This window comes from Chiloscyllium plagiosum, chromosome 6, assembly GCF_004010195.1.
Source record: "Chiloscyllium plagiosum isolate BGI_BamShark_2017 chromosome 6, ASM401019v2, whole genome shotgun sequence".
NCBI lineage: Eukaryota > Metazoa > Chordata > Chondrichthyes > Orectolobiformes > Hemiscylliidae > Chiloscyllium > Chiloscyllium plagiosum.
This window is the reverse complement of record NC_057715.1, coordinates 113,293,532-113,314,156: the sequence shown is the minus strand read 5'-3', so window position 1 is coordinate 113,314,156 and position 20,625 is coordinate 113,293,532. Positions and strand designations below refer to the sequence as shown.

The 20,625-nt window shown below is 43.4% G+C and overlaps 1 protein-coding gene across 2 annotated transcripts in view; it reads right to left on the bottom strand.

Annotated features, from left to right (window-relative positions):
* gucy2f (guanylate cyclase 2F, retinal) overlaps positions 1–20,625 on the bottom strand; it is an 83,714-nt gene that overhangs the window by 5,152 nt on the left and 57,937 nt on the right. For both annotated transcript variants that reach the window (XM_043692449.1, XM_043692450.1), the window contains 5 exons: positions 20,274–20,466; positions 15,187–15,361; positions 10,955–11,053; positions 8,752–8,846; positions 1,117–1,202 (listed from right to left, as the gene is read on the bottom strand). In XM_043692449.1, coding sequence (XP_043548384.1) covers positions 1,117–1,202; positions 8,752–8,846; positions 10,955–11,053; positions 15,187–15,361; positions 20,274–20,466 — 648 coding nt within the window. The remainder of the gene's footprint in view (positions 1–1,116; positions 1,203–8,751; positions 8,847–10,954; positions 11,054–15,186; positions 15,362–20,273; positions 20,467–20,625) is intronic.

Genomic DNA, 20,625 nt, shown 5'->3' with positions numbered 1-20,625 from the left:
AGAACTTCTCATCTCCACCAGTGATTTGCTTTGATTTATTATTCCTCTGTTTAACCTGAATTAACACTCAAAGCCTATGTCACCTTTCCAAACCATCAGATATACTCAGCTTGTCTCTGACCTCAGAGATCTTGCTGTTTTATGACAAGGTGGTTACATTCTTTGTAACTGCTCCTTAATATTGCCTTACCAGCTCTGATGTTGTCTGACTCTTGATGACCATGTAAGAGCATTTTGAGCTACTGTAAAAGGCAATGGGCCCAATTAAGCAGAAACCATTCCAGAGATGAACCACCTCCATCTGACTTCACACTATATCCTTTCAGGAACGGATCTAAATGTCTCCAGGATTCTTTCCAACCGGAACCCAAAATAACGGCTAACAGAACAGTATTATTCTTTTCCTAACTCTTGGGTGCTAACAGGGCAAGAGATTTTCTTTCCACTCCACTCTGCACTTGGGGCAGCACAGTGGCTCAGAAGTTAGCACTGCTTCCTCACAACATCAGACACTTTGGTTCTATTCCATCCTCAGGCAACTGTCTGTGTGGAGTTTCCTCATTCTCCCTGTGTCTATGTGGGTTTCCTCCCACAGTCCAAAAACGTGCAGGTTAGGTGGATTGGCCACAGTGTCCAGGGATTTGCAGGCTAGATGCATTAGCTATGGGGAATGTGGGGTTACAGAGATGGGGTAGGTCTGGGTGGGACGCTCGTTGGAAGGTTGTTATGGGCCAAATGGCTTGCTTCCAGACTGTAGGGATTCTATGATTCCTTCTCCTGCCTAAGGATGAGAGCATGTCCGTGTTGTCAGAAGAGTGATTGGTGTGGATAGAAATTTTTCTCTGTGGCACTCAATAAATTCCAGGGCATCCAGACTTTTATAAACATCAACAAAAGCAAACACCACATAGGATGTTGAGTTGGGGATCTGATCTGACAGCCTCTGGATGGTTTAGGGGGCTCATAAGTCTGAAAGATTCTGTTGGGATCCTTTGTCAGAAACCCCAGTCAGCAGTCATCTGCCCAGTTCATACTGCAACAATGCGCCATTTGACTTTTTGCAACAGTTTTGAACACAGAGAGGTATCTCCGAACCCACTATTGAGATCTCCTTACCCTGGTTTGATTGCTGGAGGCTCAGGTAAAGGGGCAGTAAAGTCATCCTTTCCGACAAGCCAGTAGGTTTCTTCTATACCTTTGCCCTGAAATAAGAACAAATGTTCGGGTTTTCCATTGACTTAGCACAAGAACAGACCTTAGAAAATTGACATGCACAAAGAGTCAAGCAGATATCAGTCATGGATCTTTCCATAAGCTGACACTGCTCCAACAACAAGACTTGCATTTGAATAGCAACTTCAATTTAAAAAAAAAAGAATACTCCAAGGTATTTCACAGGAGCGCATTGACTGAGTCAAAGAATGAGACCTTTAAAAAATTCATTCACAGGATGTGGGAGTTGCTGGATGGATCAGCATTTATTGCTCATCCCTAAATACCCAGAGAGCAATTAAAAGTCACCCATATTGCTTTGGGTCTGGAGTCTCTTGTAGGCCAGACCAGGTAAGGGTAACAGTTTCCTCCCTAAAGGGCATTAGTGAAACAAATGGGTTTTTAACTGCAACAAACAATGCTTCCATAGTCATCATTAGGCCCTGGAGACTTGGCTTTTATTTCACCTTGGTGGGATTCAAACCCAGGACCCAGAACATTACCTGGTTCTCTTGATTAATAGCCTCACAATAATCAGATTTGGCCATCATCGCTCCTGTTAGAAGATGTGATCAACCACCACTTAGTCAAAGAAGTTGATGTTAACCAGTCCTTTAAAGATGAGTAATGGGTTTGCACAGTGGCTCAGTGGTTAGCACTGCTACCTCACAGTGCAAGGAACCTGGGTTCAGTTCCACCCTCAGGTGACTGGCTGTGTGGAGTTTGCACATTCTCCCTGCGCCTGGGTGGGTTTCTTCACAGGTATGCAGGTTAGGTTGACTGGCCATGCTAAACTGCCTTCTAGTGTCCCAGATGTGCAAGTTAGGAGAATTAGGCAGGAATAGGGGATGAGTCTGGGTGGAATGTGGACTTGATGGACTGCCTGTTTCCACACTGAAGGCATTCTATGATCTTAAGAAAGGTTTTGTAAGAGAACAAAGGAACAAGAGGATTGAAGACACAGCCACTAATGATATGATGACTGTAGTGTAAAGGATTAAGTCAGATCATGTGATATGTTAATGAGACTGCATACATCATCACAGGAAGTGATGCAATGTCACATGATCTTTCCTCACACCAACTTGTAATATTAACTTTGTTTTCCTTTGTGGGTTTCCAATCTCCATGATTTGTTATCACTGCAAATTGTTGAAAAACATCACAGTTTGTATCTTTTAGGAGTAAATGAATAAACATTTGAGGAAGAGGTAAATGCAGATAGAAGGGTAGTTTTAGGCTGTTGCAGTAAACAGCAGGTATAAACAAGATGGGCTGTAACATTCTGAAACATAAACGAAAGAAGCTAGAAATACTGAGCAGTGCAAGTCATGTCTGTGCAGAGAAACAGAGTTAGTGATTCAAGCTTTCAACATGCTATGTTCTTGGTCTCATCCCATCCAGATCCAAGCGCTGGTATAATCTGTAGATGTGTTTAATCAGTGAATGTGCTGTATGATCAGCACTGTGTTGCAACTCAGTGTAAAGTGTGAATGTGTTTTGCTAATTCTGCAATCTGTAAATGTAGTTTTCTCAGAACCACAGAGACCTCTCAAGAGTAAAAGACATTGAAGAACATAACTAATCCACACTGTTCCATTTGAGGATCTAGAACTTGTACAGGTACAATGGGCTAAAGAGGCCCCTTTCATGCTGTGATTTTGTTGTTTGACAATTGTGCTGGTTAAGTGGAAATATAAGTGTTTAACAGTTTATTAGGTGCTTCATATTCTTGCTTTTCTGCCATGCCACTTATGAGTTAGTGGTCTCAAAGGAACATCGGACATAGCCAGTATTGGTGATAAAATAAATACTTTGGTGGAAAGATGTTATGAAACTTGAAAGGGTTCAGAAAAGATTTACAAGGATGTTGCCGGGGTTGGAGGATTTGAGCTATAGGGAGACGGTGAATAGGCTGGGGCTGTTTTCCCTGGAGCGTCGGATGCTGAGGGGTGACCTTTAAAGAGGTTTACAAGATTATGAGGGGCATGGATAGGATAAATAGGTAAAGTCTTTTCCCTGGGGTCGGGGAGTTCAGAACTAGAGGGCACAGGTTTAGGGTGATAGGGAAAAGATATAAAAGGGACTCAAAGGGCAACTTTTTCACACACAGGGTGGTACGTGTATGGAATGAATTGCCAGAGGAAGTGGTGGAGGCTGGTACAATTGCAAAATTTAAGAGGCATCTGGATGGGTATATGAATAGGAAGGGTTTGGAGGGATATGGGGCTGGCTGGTGGGACTAGATTGGGTTGGGATATCTGGTCGGCATGGACAAGTTGGAACGAAAGGTCTGTTTCCGTGCTGTACATCTCTATGACTTATACCCATCAGGAAAAATGCAAGAATGCCAAATTTCAAATAATCACAATTTATACTACAAGAAAAAGCATGCAGATTATTTGAGGCATGAAGAGATCAACAGGCCATTTGGCCCCTCAAGCCCAATTACTTTTTTTTAAAAAGTGCAACGCTTGAACATATCCCATTTGTTTGTAGAGAACAAGTTCCTATTTTTGAATGGATGTCAGTTTTAGCAGATGTATGTGAGTCATGGAGTGTGCTCAACGGGTTATCTTTCATTGATTGTTAGTATTGATAGTAGCACACTCCGGATGGTTCAGCAAGTCTTCCCTAATCACAGAATAAGATCAAACAGTAGATAGAGTCATAGAGATGTACAGCATGGAAACAGACCCTTCGGTCCAATCCGTCCATGCCAACCAGATATCCCAACCCAATCTAGTAAGTGTGGGATGGTTGCGTACGGTCTGTATTCTGCCTACAACAAACAATGAAAGAACACCATTATCAATCGACCCTGCTACAACGGCACTCACTGAAAGGGACAAATGTCTATTTGGAAATCTAAGATATCAGAATGGATCTAAGATATCTGCTGCTCATTGAAGGTGCTGACCTCTTTTTACATGTCCAATTCCAAATGAATTAACTCTACTAACCTGATGCTGATTACCTTCAATTTTCGCAATACAACCTGGCGTTTATTACCCTGCCCTGAGCTGGGACTGGCTTTCTTTTGGAATCTCTAGTTTTGGTTCGATACAACTGTATACTTGAGGTAAAAACAATGACTGCAGATGCTGGAAACCAGATTCTGGATTAGTGGTGCTAGAAGAGCACAGCAGTTCAGGCAGCATCCAAGGAGCAGCGAAATCGATGTTTCAGGCAAAAGACCTTCATCAGGAATAATTCATCATTATTCCTGATGAAGAGCTTTTGCCCGAAACATCAATTTCGCTGCTCCTTGGATGCTGCCTGAACTGCTGTGCTCTTCCAGCACCACTAATCCAGACAACTGTATACTTGACAAGGCATCTTCAGTGAGCTGAGTAAGAGATAACCACGAGGGCTAGAGTCATATGCAAACCAGATTTTGCGAGGATATCGGCTTCCATCTTTAAGGATAGGAGCAAACCAGTTGGTTTTGTGACAATCTGCCAAATGATGGCTGGCTTTATCAATTCCTGATTTGGCTGCCTGATTTTTTTGATGCACAGTGAGTTTGGAACTCACATTCTCTGGATATTTAGTGTAGTAACATGACTTTTACATGACTGTAGCCCACTTTCTAACTTAGACCTGTGTGAATCCATTCCAGGTTGTTATCTGCAATGGTCCCAAATGGGTTGTTGGGTACAGGATCTCCTGTAATCCACAGACACTAAGGGGCCAAACGCCCTAAGATCATAATATATATGAGCAGAAGTAGTCCATTCAGCCTATTGAATGGCAGAGCAGACTCAATGAGATCACTATTGATCTGATAATCCTCAAATCTACTTTCCTGCTTTAACACCAAAACCCTTGATCCCTTCCTGCTTAAAAATCAGAGTATTGCACCTTGAAAATACTTAAATGCCCAGCCTCTTATGCCTCCTGTGGGAAGGAATTCCACAGATTCACAACCCTCTGAAAGAAGAAATTCCTCCTTATCTCTGTCTCAAATGTGTAGCCCTGTTATTCTGTGATGATGTCCTCTGGGTCCTAGACTCTCCCACAAAGGGAAAACAACCTCTCCACATCTATCCTGTCAAGTCCCCAAGAATCTTGTATGTTTCAAAACGCTTACCTCTCATTCTTTTATATTCCAACAAGTACATGCCCAATTGACTCAGACCATGTGATATGCTAATGAACAGCATACATCATCACAGGAAGTGATGTAATGTCACATGATCTTTCTCTTTGTTTTCCTTCACTGGTTTCGAATCTCCAGAGTTTGTTATTGCTGCACATTGTCAAAATACACCACAGCTTATGTCTTTTTGGAGGAAAACAAATAAACATTTATTCTCCTCATAAGACAGTCCCTCGTTTCCTGCTATCAATTGAGTGCAACTTCTCTGGACTGTTGCTAATGCCTACTCAAGGGAGTGGGAGTGGTCCCTCAGAGTGTTGGTCCCTCGGAGCATCAGGAGCATTCCCTCAAAGCGTCAGGAGCATTCCCTCGGAATGTCGGGAGCGTTCCCTCAGAGTGTTGGGAGCATTCCCTCAGAATGTCGGGAGTGTTCCCTCGGAGTGACAGGAGCGCTCCCTCGGAGTGTCACAAGCATTCCCTCGGAGTGTCGGGACCGTTCCCTTGGAATGTCGGGAGTGTTCCCTTGGAGTGTCAGGAGCATTCCCTCAGAATGTCGGGAGTGTTCCCTTGGAATGTCGGGTGTATCGGGAGCATTCCCTCGGAGTGTTGGGAGCATTCCCTTGGAATGTCAGGAGTATCGGGAGCGTTCCCTCAGAGTGTCGGAAGTAGTGGCAGCGGTTCCTTCCCGGGGGGGTTGGCAGCGGTGGGTTTCTTTGCTGAACTGGCAGTCCCAGAAGGTGGTGGTGCCAGTGCCGTAAGCCAGAGTGAGGCACCGGTTGCTTTGATGTGATGGGCCCAGCGTTGAGATTGTGCTGAGTTCCAGACTCAGTGACTGTGTTACTGAGACTTGGCCAGCACAGACTCATGGTGGCAATGATGTCGGTGGTGGCAAGATGCGCCAATGAATGGTGACACAGTTCCAGAGGTGTGGCTCCAGACCGTGACTGGGCCCAGGTACCTGACGGCAGAGGGAGTGGTGTTCCAGCTGCAAGGATTTGGGGTCCTGAGTGTTTGCAGATCAAGGGATGGACTTTGTAGCTTTGTTCCTCTGAGAGCGAGGACTCACGGTGGAGGCGGGGAGTGTGACCTGGCTGTTTCCTTTTCTTTTTGCTGTTTCCTTTATTTCTGATTTTTGTTTTTAATCCCATCTTTTATATGCGAAGGTGGCCCCTGAAAATGGTGACATTGTTTCACTGAGCTCCTGTATTTGTTCCCTGGAGTGCACATGACAGTAAAATCTAAATTTTAAAACCTTTCCTTAGAGTTCTTGAGAAGATTTGTAGCTTGAGTTGTGGATGAAGTAGTGGATTTGTTTGCTGGGTCAGTGTGTTTTTCTCTAAATGTTTCATTGCCTCACTAGGTGACATCATCAGCACATCTTTGATAAAGTTTGGTACTTGCAGTTCGGTCTCTGAGTGGTTTGTTTACAGGGTCAGGTTGAATGTGCCTATTGATTGAGTTCCGGTTGGAGTGCCAGATTTCAAGGAATTCTCTGGCATGTCTCTGTTTTGCCTGTGCTCGGATGGCTACGTTGTCCCAGTAGAATTTTCCCCATTAGAAAAAGCCAATGTTGTCAAGGAGAATACTGAGATCCAGGCTACTAGACTAGATGGGTTTGAGGTTCACAAGGAAGAGGTGTTAGCAATTCGGGAAAGTGTGAAAATGGATAAGTCCCCTGGGCTAGATGGGATTTATCCGAGGATTTTCTAGGAAGCCGGGGAGGAGATTGCAGAGCCTTTGGCTTTGATCCTTACGTCGTTATTGTTGACTGAAGTAGTGCCAGAAGACTAGAGGATAGCAAATGTTGTTCCCTTGTTCAAGAAGGGAAGCAGGGGCAATCCTGGTAATTATAGGCTCGTGAGCCTTACTTTGTTTGTGGGTAAGATGTTGGAAAAGGTTATAAGAGATAGGATTTATAATCATCTGGGAAGGAATAAGTTGATTAGGGATAGTCAACACGGTTTTGTGAAGGGTTGGTCATGCCTCACAAACCTTATTGAGTTCTTTGAGAAGCTGACCAAACTGGATGTGGGTAAAGCGGTTGATTTGTTGTGTGTGGATTTCAGTAAAGTGTTTGATAAGGTTCCCCACGGTAGGCTATTGCAGAAAATAAGGAGGCATGGGAGTGAGGGTGATTTAATAGTTTGGATAAGAAATTGGCTAGCTGAAAGAAGACAGAGGATGGTGGTTGATGGGAAATGTTCATCCTGGGGTTCAATTACTAGTGGAGTACCACAAGGATCTGTTTGGGGTCCACTGCTGTTTATCATTTTTATAAATGACCTGGATGAGAACATTGAAGGATGGGTTAGTAAATCTGGGGATGACCCCAAGGTTGGTGGAGTTGTGGATAGTGCTGAAGGATGTTACAAGTTATAGAGGGACACAGATAAGCTGCAGAGCTGGGCTGAGACATGGTTTAATGTGGAAAAGTGTGAGGCAATTCACTTTGGAAGGAGTAAAAGGAATAAAGAGTACTGGGCTGATGGTAAGATTCTTGGTAGTGTAGATGAACAGAGATCTTAGCGCCCATGTACATAGATCCCTGAAAGTTACCACCCAGATTAATATGGTTGTTAAGAAGGCGTGTTAGCTTTTATTAGTAAAGGGATTGAATTTCGGAGTTGTGAGGTCATGCTGCAGCTGTACAAAACTCTGGTATGGCTGCACTTGTAATATTGCATACAGTTCTGGTCACCACGTTATCGGAAGGATGTGGAAACATTGGAAAGGGTTCAGAAGAGGTATACCAGGATGTTGCCTGGTATGGGGGAAGGTCTTATGAGGAAAAGCTGAGGGATTTGAGGCTGTTTTCACCTCAAGTCCCTCAGCCTTTAATGTTCTAATGTTCTGTAACTGTGCTGTTATGTTCTATGTTCTAATTTGTGTCCTTTATTGTCTGTGTGGTTGGAAATGAGAGAGTACCGGGAGTATCTGGCAGTGGCAAGCTGACGTTCCTGCACTCATCTGGTCAGTTTTCTTCCTGTTTGCCCGATGTAGTGTTTTTTCACAATGTTTGCAGGGTATCTTGCAGATAATGTTTATCCTGTCGGATGTGGGTGTCGGGTCTTTAACATTTCTGAGGAGCTGGTGAAAAGTATTTACTGGTTTATGGGCCATTAATATTCCCAAGGGTCTGGGAATTTATGGTGTTTATTGGGTGTTTATCTCTAATATGCAGACAGGGGACATCGAAATGTCATTACTCTGAGGTAGGAGTCCACTTGTGGAGCACAGCTGAGGGTTTTGTTCTGCTGTGCAAGGACTGTACCAGGTATCTTAACGCTGTAGCTATCAGAAAATAGTTCAATCCCCAACATGTATATCCCCCATTTTGACAAGTGGAGTGTGTTGTATGTGGGGTAATTCCTGAACAAGAAACAAAGGGCTCACAAAGATGCAATGTTTGCAAATTGTGGCGAAATGATCTCCCTCACCTTCAACTCGGTTTTCCCTCGGACCTGTATTCGATAACCTTCGTTCAAACTCCGGAGAATCCTCACTGTGCTCTGGTTGACGTGAATTCGATAAGCTGCAACACAGTGTAGGGGGTGGTGTAATTTTTAACTCATTAACTGTTGTAGTAAGCACATAGTAAGTACAAAGCCACCATTTTAGTCTTCTCTACCTTGTAGTAAGCATGAGCAGACATTCCCCCAGATTTTCATGAATGGAACAATGGAAACAGCTTTCCTCGTGGCTGAGGGATCGCCCACAACCACGGCTGTACGTCATCATCCATATAAGGGAGAAGCGGGGAACTCGAACACTGATTGGCTGGGTGAATAACCAAATAATCTCATCCATCAGGAGGACAGTGGGGAACTTTAACACTCATTGGCTGAGACAGTAGAAGGCCCAGCCCACTCCTACATGTATATAACGTGCGGGGATTACAATCTGTGTGTGTGCCTCGTGGGAAGCCATTGAGGTAACACCCGGTTCTGCAGAATTGAATAAATAGTTTTGGACGAACTCCTCCGTGTCTTTGTCCTTGGGAAGGGAAGCAGAGTGCCTGATGGGGGGGTCGCAGAGTCCCCTATCCTGCACAAATTCACTACAGTTACCTTCTTGGATGTGATGTGTTGATAACTGAGGAGAATTAGTGCAGCTTTGCTGGGGTTGGCAATGGATCTTGTTACTGTTACCTCTATCTCCATGCACCCACAATGTTGGTTCAACCAACAGGATCTGCCTGTCATTCCCCATCATATTTACAGATGCTAATCTTAGTTCATGTTCTTATGTTCTGATTGTGTAGTTATTCCCCCCCCCTCCCCCCCAATATAAAGCAATTTCAATGCACTCCCAATGGTGCCCATCCATTCCCAATAGACCCACTCATAAACAATGATTTCTACACATTTTCAACAGAGCCCCCTCATTCCCAATGGCTCCCCCCACTCATTCTGTATGGCCTCCATCTAATCCCAATTACCCCCATGCATTTTCAGTAAAGCCTACTCATTCCCAATGATCCCCACATATTTCTATGGTCTTCACTCATTCCGAATGACTCCCATTCATTTCCAATAGCCCATTTCCATTTCCAAGAGTTCCCAATTATTTTCAAGATGTCCCCAGTCATTCATAATGGCCTCCACTCACTAGCAATAGTTCCCATTCATTCCCAATAGCCCCACTCATTCCCAATGACCCCCACCCACTCTCAATAGCCCCTACCTATTCCCAACGATTACCATTCATTCTCAATGGCTCCCACTCATTTTCAATGTTCCTCTTTTGATCTCAGTGGCTTCTATTCACTCCCCAGTCACTGGAAGACACAAGTGCTCATCTCTCTTTAAGGGGCAGATATTTTCAGAGATCTGGGAAAACTTTATGACCCATTAGAAAATGGCATCAGGATGCTGATGCAGAAATCCTGTCCCATTTCTGGCTGATCCAATCTTTGCTCAGGGGGGATTGAATGATGGCATAATTCACACAGAACAGAAACCTTAACTCTGCAGGGCCATTTGAACGTAGCACTGAGTTCAAACTCACCCCATTTTGGTTCCTCCAAAAGTCCTAACCTGCAGTGTGGGAGTTATCAATCGATCGAGTTAACATAAATATTTTGACGGTTAGATAAGGTCTACTCAGTTGCCATGATCAAAGAAATGTTTTAAATCCTCTGCTGTTTAAACATGAAATACCAGACTAAATTTGACAACAGATTTAAATAATACTTGGTGTACATTGACCCCCCAACAGAGAAATTGCAGGATTTTGACCCAGCTATATTTCCAAGTCAAGATGGAGAATAGTTTGGAGGGAAACTTGCAGATAGTGGCATTTACATGTATCTGTTGTTCCTGTCCCTCTAAAATGGTAGTGAACACGGTTTTGGAAGGTGCTATCTACTTGAACACCTGACCTGTGAGCTAGAAATGGAGGAATAGGAGTGATTAGACAGTTGTCTCACAAAGCCCGTACAGGTATAATTGACTGAATGGCCTCCTCCTACAGGTATGAAATTGCCGATACAAGTGAGAAGGTAAGGCCGTGTCTGATGGAGTGGGTGAAGGCATGTTTAAAGTTAGAACAATAATCAGAATAAATAATCAGTCTTTGTTTGGAATCTCAGCTAATTAATATGGGAAGCCTAAGATGTTATTCTGACTGGACAGTACTTACGCAGGCCTGTGGATTCCATGCGTGAAGCTGTGTTAATTGTATCTCCAAAGAGGCAGTATCTGGGCATGGTTAGTCCCACCACTCCTGCCACACATGGCCCTGTGAGGGAGGCAAGAGAGGAAAGGTTGAAAGCTTTCATCATCTTTGTAAAGACTGCACTCTGAGCGAGTGAGGGTAATACCACAACGTCTAGATCTGGTGGCGCTAAAGAACATGTTTCCCACTCCATGTTTTTGTTAAAAGAGACAACTGTGGAATTTTATCTAAGGCATGTGAAAAAAGACAGGGACTTCCATTATTTTTTGTAACCCCTTTCAATGCTCAGGATGTCACAAAGTTTTTTAGAATTAGAATTCCTTGCAGTGTGATCCTTCGGCCCAGCAAGTCCACACCAACCCTCTGAAGAGTAAGCCATCCAGACCCATTCTCCTACATTTCGCCCTGACTAATGCACTTCATCTACACATCACTGAACACTATAGGCAATTTAGCATGGCCAATTCTCCTAACCTCCACATCTTTGGTTTGTGGGAGGAAACACTGGGAGAATGTGCAAACTCCACACAGAGAGTCGCCTGAGGTTAGAATCGAACTTGGGTCCCTGGCACTGTGAGGCAGCAATGCTAACCGCTGAGCCACCCTTTATAGCCAATGAAATACTTGTGAAGTGTCATCACTGCTGAAGTGTAGGAAACCCAGTGGCCAATTTGTACACAGGATGGCTCCACAAACAGCAAAATGTCAGGAATTTGGAATCAGCTTTTTTTTTTTTGGCATACTCTTTGGAGGGTAAAGATTGATGAGGATACCAGCCGAGCTCACCTGATCTTCAAAATTATATGGTGGGGTCTTTTACATCCTCCTGTGAGGGCACATGGAACTTCAATGTACAGTAATGAGAAATTGTCACTGGCCAAAAAGCAGACTCATAAAAACAAAATACTGAATGCTGGGGCAACTCAGCTGCTCTGGCAGTGGAGAGAGAAATGGAGTTAACATTTCAAGTCTGAAACATATAACTCTGTTTTTTACTTTACTGTCGGTCCTGCTGAGTTTCTCCAGCACTTTGTTTTCAGTGCTAGCACTAGCAGCCCAGATTTTATATTCATGTTTCCAAAGTGGGACCTGAACCCATGAAGTTTAAACTCAGAGACCAGAGTCCTACCCAACAGAGCTCTGAGTGAAGGAATAGTTTAAGGGATAGAACATAGAACATAGAACAATACAGCACAGAACAGGCCCTTCGGCCCACGATGTTGTGCCGAACATTTGTCCTAGCTTAAGCACCCATCCATGTACCTATCCAATTGCCCCTTAAAGCTCACCAAAGATTCTGACTCTACCACTACCACAGGCAGCGCATTCCATGCCCCCACCACTCATTATTGGCCAGTTAACCTTCATATCTCATTTTTCCTCTGCGTATTTCCTTCTTAGTAATCCTCTGTCAACCAGAACTGCACACAGTACTCCAAATGTGGCCTTACCAAGGTCCTGTACAACTGCAACATCATCTCACGACTCTTGAATTCAATCCCTCTGCTAATGAACGCTAATACACCATAGGCCTTCTTACAAGCTCCATCCACCTGAGTGGCAACTTTCAAAGAGCTATGAACGTAGACACCAAGATCCCCCTGCTCCTCCACCTTACTAAGAACCCTACCGTTAACCCTGTATTCCGCATTCTTATTTGTCCTTCCAAAATGGACAACCTCACATTGACAGGGTTGAACTCCATCTGCCACTCCTCAGCCCAGCTCTGCATCATATCTAAGTCCCTTTGCAGCCGACAACAGCCCTCCTCACTATCCAAAATGCAGGCAAATGGGGCTAGTTTACTTTGGAAAACTTGGTCAGCATGCAAGAGTTGTATCGAAGGATCTGTTTCCATGCTGTCTGACTCTTGGCCTCTATAAATGACGTTTAATTTTGAGTCTTATAGGAGCTAGCTTTTCACTTGATGCTTAACCCATCCATTACATAAACTGACAGTTCTTTGCCTCCATTTTACCTCGGAGTGGGATTATTCCATGTGTGGTGTAGGGTAGAGTCATGGTGAGGCCAGGGAGAGATTTTAACTTGCAGCCCTCAATTCCATACCCAGTCCCATACCCCCACTTAGACTCACCATAGATCAGTGAATGCCTGGACGATGGGAGTGAAAATTCAGACAGTATCATGATTCCAAGGGACAGGGGACCCCTAGGTCTGACAAATGGCGAGCAGGGAAGGACAGATAGCCCAGAGATAGTTGTGATTGGATTGCAGCCATGGAAGGGTGCAAGGTTTCCTTGTGAAGTTTGGAGAAGAAAGTATGCCCCCTCCTGGATCATCTCAGGCATGGCAGCTGGTGACAAGTGGTGTTCAGCAAGACTCCTTGTTGGGAACACAACTTTTCACTTTATACATTAACAATCTCGATGAAGGAACTGAGGGCATTCTGGCTGAGTTTGCAGATGATACAAAGATAAGTAGAGGGACAGGTAGCATTGACGAGGCAGGAGGCTGCAGGATTTAGAGAATGGACAAAGTGGCAGATGGAGTAGAACGTGAGAAATTGTAAGGACAGAAGAATAGAAGCATGGACAAATTTCTAAATGGGGAGAAAATTCAGAAGTCTGAAGTGCAAAGAGACTTGAGAGTCTAGTCCAGGAGTTTCTCAAAGTTGAGTCCGTAGTTAGGAAGGCATATGCAATGTTGGCAATTATTTTGAGAGGACTTGAATATAAAAGCAGGGATGTGCTTCTGAAGATCTGTAATGCTCTGCTCAGACCATATTTGGAGTATCATGTGCAGTTTTGGGCCCCATATCTCAGGAAGGATGTACTGGCCCTGGAGCGTGTTCAGAGGAGGTTCACGGGAATGATTCCAGGAATGAAAAGGTTAACATATGAGGAACATGTAAGCACTCTGGGTTTATACTCGATCGAGTTTAGAAGGATGGGGGGGATCTAATTGAAACATACAGAATATGAATGGCCTGGACAGAGTGGATGTTGGGAAGATGCTTCCATTGGTAGGAGAGACTAGGACCCGAGGGCACAATCTTTAAGTAAAGGGAAGACCCTTTAGAACAGAGATAAGGAGAAACTTCTTCAGCCAGAAAATAGTGAATCTATGGAATTCACTGCTACAGAAGGCTGTGGAGGCCAGGTCATTGAGTGTAGTTATGACGGACTCAGATGGATTCTTGAGTATCAAGGGGATCAAGAGTTACCGGAAGAAAGAGGGAGAGTGGGGTTGAGAAACATGACAGTCATGATTGAATGGCAGAGCAGATTCGATGGGCTGAATGGCCTAATTTCTGCTTTGATGTCTGATGGTTTTATAAGGGCATTACTACACAAGCCTGTTGATATGGAATGCTGTTCAAACTTATTTCACAAAGCCCCTTGCAGCCAATGGAATACTTTTGAACTGCAAGATACCCAGTGGCCAATTTGTACACAGCAAGCTCCCATAAATAGACGAGAATTTCCAGAGAGCCTGTTTGTTGTGATGCTGTGCCTGTTATCTCCCAGTTCTGACCACCTCTACCTCAGAGGGAAGTGAAACCTCAGTTTTTGAGTACGTACAGTAGAGACTGATACGGAGAGGATGCGTGGATATTGGGATAATGCAGGAAGATGGAGCTCAGGTGGGGGAATGTGCCATGATCTTGTTGGATTGCAGATCAAACTTGACAAGCTGCAAGGTCCAATAAATGATAGGGTTTTGATTCCGTTATTCACTGTCTGAAGGAGTGCCCAATGGTTCGGGGGAACATGTCGTGAGGCAGAATTGGGCTTAAAAGAAGTGGGTAAGGCTCACCCCCACCACTCTGGTGGAAACTAGGGGCAGGTTGGTTGCAGAGAGGATGGATGGGAGAAACAAAATCAATATTCGCGGAATCACAGACTTATTCTGATGTAGAACAAGGCCATTCAGCCCACCTTGTCTGCACCAGCTCTTTGAATGACCATTACAACTTAACACTGTTCTCCGACCTTTTCCCCCATACCCTGAACATCAAGTATTGAAGACGAACATCGAAAGCCCTCTTGTATTTCATTTTGAGAAAGTTATTAATAATTAACTTTATCTATCACAAATTAATATCGATGTCCTAGTCCACGCTGTGGGATCCCAAAATTTGATCATGAGAAAATCTCTCCCAGGACCTCACTCATTTCAAAACAGTGGTTACTCAGGAATCCCATTCACAAACAGCTCTGAGCCAACGCCCTCACCTGAATGCATCCCTATCCTTATCTTGATGGGGACATCAGGCATGTGTCTCATTTTGAAGGTACCCACTGAGCTGAGGATGTCCAGGGACATATTGGCTATCTCAGCAGCGTGCTTATTGCCGTTTCTCTTCGGGAGACCTGATGCCACCATGTAAGCATCACCAATGGTTTCGACCTGCAAACAATCGAAGGATATGCCAGAATTTATCTAATGCTCCAGTACTTCGCAACTGACACAATTATCCCTGTTTTTACCATCCGCAGCCATGATTTCACCTACATTGTGCATCTAAGCTCTAGAATTTCACTGACCCTCCATCCCAACCACCCAGTCTCTGTCTCTCTCTCTCTCTCTGTCTCTGTCTCTCTGTCTCTCTGTCTCTCTGTCTCTGTCTCTCTGTCTCTCTCTCTCCGTCTCTCTCTCTCTTTCTCCGTCTCTCTCTCTCTCTCCGTCTCTCTCTTGAACGCCTGGAAAATAAATTGAAATAAAGCATAATAAAAACCTTTCAAGCCTTTAAAATGAACAAACAGGGAAAAAAAGATTAATAAAAGCTGTTTAAAAAATAATAGTTTTTAAAGTGTTTTTTATAACACCATCTGAGCACGGTGGCACAGTGGTTACCACTGCTGCCTCACAGCAGTGAGGACCCAAGTTTGATTCCTGCCTCAGACGACTGTCTGTGTGGAGTTTGCACATTCTCCCCGTGTCTGTGTGGGTCTCATCCAGGTGCTCCAGTTTCCTCCCACAGTCCAAAGACGTGCAGGTTAGGTGGATTGGCTATGGAAATGTAGGGTTAGGGTGGAGGTGGGGGGGAATGCTGTTTGGAGGGTCAGTATGGACTTGATGGGCTGAATGGCCTGCTTCCACTCTGTAGAGATTGTATGATTATGTAAGTGTGTGGTTTGAAGAAATCAGAGATGAGCACGCACAGTCAGAGTTTATCTTTGAATGGTTGGTTATTAAGGGAGGTCAGTGAGGTGTTAAAGAACCCACCTTCATATTTGATAATCAGGTTTGTATCTTGTCCAATAACCTTCTCTCAGCAAATGGAAATAAAAGACCATTGTCATCTGTGAAGAGAGTATTTGCTGACACCATCCATTAAAGGTTTTCATTTTCTTCATGTTTAAGGGTTTGTTGGGTTTCCATCATTCTTCATTTCAGTGTATTTTGGAGATATCACTACGATGCAGCCTTACTCAAGAGAATGTCACCTCTGATGGTGCCGCACTTTGTCAGTGTAGAGAGTCAGCACAGATCAAACTCTGGCTAAAGACTCAATCAGCAACCAGTTTCTAACTGGGAGCTAGCAACAACTGAGGGATGGCAAGTGATGATACACATAGACAGAGTGGATGGGAAAACATGCACCCCTTTATGGAAAGGTCAATAACTCGGGAGCATACAATTAAACTAAAATGTAGAGCTGCCATAGAGCTTTTCTCTCATTCGACAGATGACCAGTGGTGCTTTAACCTAAGGGTTAGCACACCTCAGACATAAGGCATACCCTTCATTGTAACCTCAGTCAGTGAGGAAATTGGACCCACACTTTACATGTCACACTGCATTACAAGCTAGCCAGCCAACCACCTGAGCTAACCAGCCCCCACTGGATTCAGTTGCTCAGTGGAAGAATTAGAAGGATGTAATAATTAGAGAGAGAGAGAGTGTGTGTATGTGTGTGTATCACACAGAATGAGTGAATGGTTATGATAATGAAATAGTCATTTGCATGATACAATGGCACTGGAGGCAGTCCACACAATTTTCACCAGGCTGATACCAAGTATGGAAGGACTGTCTGATGAGGAGAGATTGACTAGATTGGGCCTGTATTCATTGCAGAGTAAAAACAATGACTGCAGATGCTGGAAACCAGAGTCTATCCACCCTTCAGGCTCTCTGCCTGTATTCCTGATGAAGGGCTTTTGCCCGAAACATCGATTTTACTGCTCCTCGGATGCTGGCTGAACTGCTGTGCTTTTCCAGCACCACTCTAATCTAGACCCTGTATTCATTGCAGTATAGAAGAATAAGAGGTAAAATTATTGAAACATACAAGGTTCTTAGATAATTTGACAAATTAGATGTGAAAAGATTGTTTCCCCTTGTGGGAGGGTCTAGGACCAGAGGGTACAATCTCAGAATAAGGTGTCACACATTTAAGATGGAGAAATAGAATTTTTTTTTTCACTCAGACAGTAGTGAATCTATGAATTTTCTTTACCACAGAGAGGGCTTCAAGGCTGAGTCATTAAGTATATGCAAGGCTGATTTTTTAATCAGGAAGGGAGTTGAAGGTCATGGGGAAAAGGCAGGAAAGTAGAGTTGAGGATTGTCAGATCAGCTGAAATCTCATTGAATGCTGGAGCAGACTTGATGGGCTGAATGGCCTACTTCTGCTCCAGTGTTCTGTGGTCTTATAATGATGTAATAGTGACTAAACCAATGACAAGCAAGACTCTGAGAAGAAGAGAGAATAGTCTGTCCAGCAGAGAGATGGAACCTACCCGAGTCAGACCCTGGTCTCTCATAAATCGAGGAAAAACTTCCTGATTTAAACAGGCTACAAATTACGCAAAGAGAGCTCCAGAAATTGATAATCAAACCACAACCACTGAGCAATTTGCATTTTAAACCCTCATTACATTTTTAAAATACACAAGATGTGAGTTTGAGGTGCTGTAATCTACAATGTTAAAGACCAACATTTGGAATGTGAGGTTAGGCTGGATTGTTTATTTTTGGCTGGCATGGACTCAATGGGCTAAATGGCCTCCTTGCTATTATTTATCTATTTTATTTCACAAGCTAAGGTTATATCTCAGATCTTTCATGCATTATCTAATCTTTAATATTGGCTAAAGTAACCTTGAGGCCAAAAGCAAAATATAGGGAAATGTTTCCAATTCCTGATCATGTTATACCAGCAACCCTTGTTGATCTTCAACTAAAGGCAGATTCAAACTCCGTGTGACATTCACCATGATCCATCAACCCCCTGACACTTGCTGTCAAAGTTGGATGGATTGTCTTATGAGGAAAGTTTGGACAGACTAGGCTTCTATTTACTGGAGTTCAGAAGAGTAATGGGCAACTTGATTGAACCATCTGAAACAGTGAGGGGGGTCTTCACAAAGCGGATGTGGAGAGGAATTGAATTGAACCGTTTAGACAGAGATGAGGCAAATGCTTTTCTCTCAGAGGGTTGTGTGTCTGGAATTCTCTTCCTCAAATGCAGAACGTTTGAATATTATTAAGTAAGAAATGGATAGATGCCTGGTCAGCAAGAGGCTGAAATATTATTGATGGAAATGGGAATGAATAGTTGAGGCAACAAGTGAATCTGCCAAGATCGTACTAAGTGAGAGAACAGATACCCACTCCTGCTCCTCAACCATGTTCATGTCTTTGTTTGTTGGAATATCATGGGTCACACATAAAAAATGAGCAAGGGATTTTTATGTTCCCTGAAACAATATTTCAGTAAGGAGCCAATACATTCTGGAAGAACTTCAAAGCAGTGTTCTCAGAGAGTAAGAGGTTAGAATTATGAAGAGAGACTTAAGCAGACAGAGCTTTGTTTTCTTCATTGAAGACCAGGAGGTTTAAGGGTGATGTTCAAACTGAGGGATTATTGGTTGCTTATTTCAATAGAAATAGCGTGCAAAGGTGTGGAGAAAAGGCAGGAGATTGGCGATTGTTAATGATGTTCATTGAATAAGCACAATGGGCCAAATGGTCTCCTTCTGTGGCATAACAATTGTGATTGCTAACTTGTTTCCATTAGTTTTCCAAATGTTCATGTGAAGCCAAAATTTAAGATAATTGTGAAAAAGAATTACAGCAAAAAAACTCTTCACAGGATGATTAAAACGGGAATGTGCAAGTTTGGAGAGGGAATTTGAGTGTTGCTTGAAAGAACCAAGATTAGAGAACACATTTCATAACCTAAAGATGTCCCAAAGTGCACGATGTCTTTTTATTTAACCGGTTTTTCTGATCAATCTGTTCAGAAATGTTATTACACGCGTCTGGAGCAGTGGCACTTGATCCTGGACCAGTGATAGGAACACTACCACTGTGTCACAAGATGGTCCAATGAAAAGGTTAATGAAATACTTTGGAATTGCATCATTGATGTAATATAAGAAATACAGCAGCCAATCAGTGCACCACTCAGGGTTTTGTGATCATAGAGTCGACTATTTGATCTTCGTGGTTATTAGGTCAGTAAACCAGAGAGAATTCCCCTGCTTTTCCAAAATAGTAGCTGGGGATTTTTCTTTAACGTATGTGAGAGTGTATGGGTCGGTGTTCATGGTTGTGACTGTGAGTGTGGGTGTGTATGTTTGTGTGGATTGGCCTTAACTGAATGTGTAATCCAGAAGGTGGCAGCTCTGATAGTGCCACACTTCCTCATTTCTTTATTTAAAAATGTAATTCCTGAACCCAAACTAGGAATCTACCACTTAGGTTTGGAGTCATCCTTCCCTAAAAGGCTGGTAATGAACTCGATGGATTTTCCCACCCCAGCGGGTTGGCATGGACATCATTTGTCTCTGAATTCCAGAATTTTTAATTCAAATTCCACCATCTGCTATGGTAGGGATTTGAACCCAGGTCCCCAAAACATTGCCTGGGTTTCTGGATTACTTGTGATAGTACCATTAGACCATCACCTCCCCTCACTGCCAGGGAGCTCAATGTATACTATGTTCTCTCTCCTAAATTGCACTTCTCCATTTTAATCACCCTGTGAAGATTTTTTTCTTATATTTCTTTTTAATGATTACCTTAAGTTCTGTCCTCAAGTAAACATTTGGAAAACCAGAGGGAGCATATTAGCAATCTCACTTGTAACGGCACAGGAGGCTATTTGGCCCATTGAGCCTGCAGCAGCTCATTCAATGTACATCATTACCTAGCACTTGCATTCTAACTTCTAACTTCAAACACAAGCTTGCTAACCACTGAGCGACAGTGAAGGCAGTCTCAGAGGCAGCACCAATGGGACTAGCTCTTCTTTGATCCCTAACCACATTGACATTCCTGTCTCAAATGTCGCCAGAGGATTCCTTACCTTGTAAACATCGTGATTGCCTAAAACAGCATCGAACAAAGTGTAGAGGTCGTTCAAGAGGTCAATGACCTGTATAGGCTCACTCAATGCCGATATGGTTGTGAAGCCAACAATGTCACTAAAGTAGATGGTCACCTGGTCAAAATATTCAGGTTCCACATTCCCACCCGTTTTCAAAGCTTCAGCAACAGATCTGGAAGAGAAAGAGAATGAAAAGTAACATGATGATAGACAATTACAACCTTTAGATTTTGCAATAGGAAATTAAATTGCTAGTTTGGCTTCTGTTGAAGGGTCATTGGATTCAAGACGTTGACTCTGTTCCCTCACTTACAAATGCTGCCAGACCTGC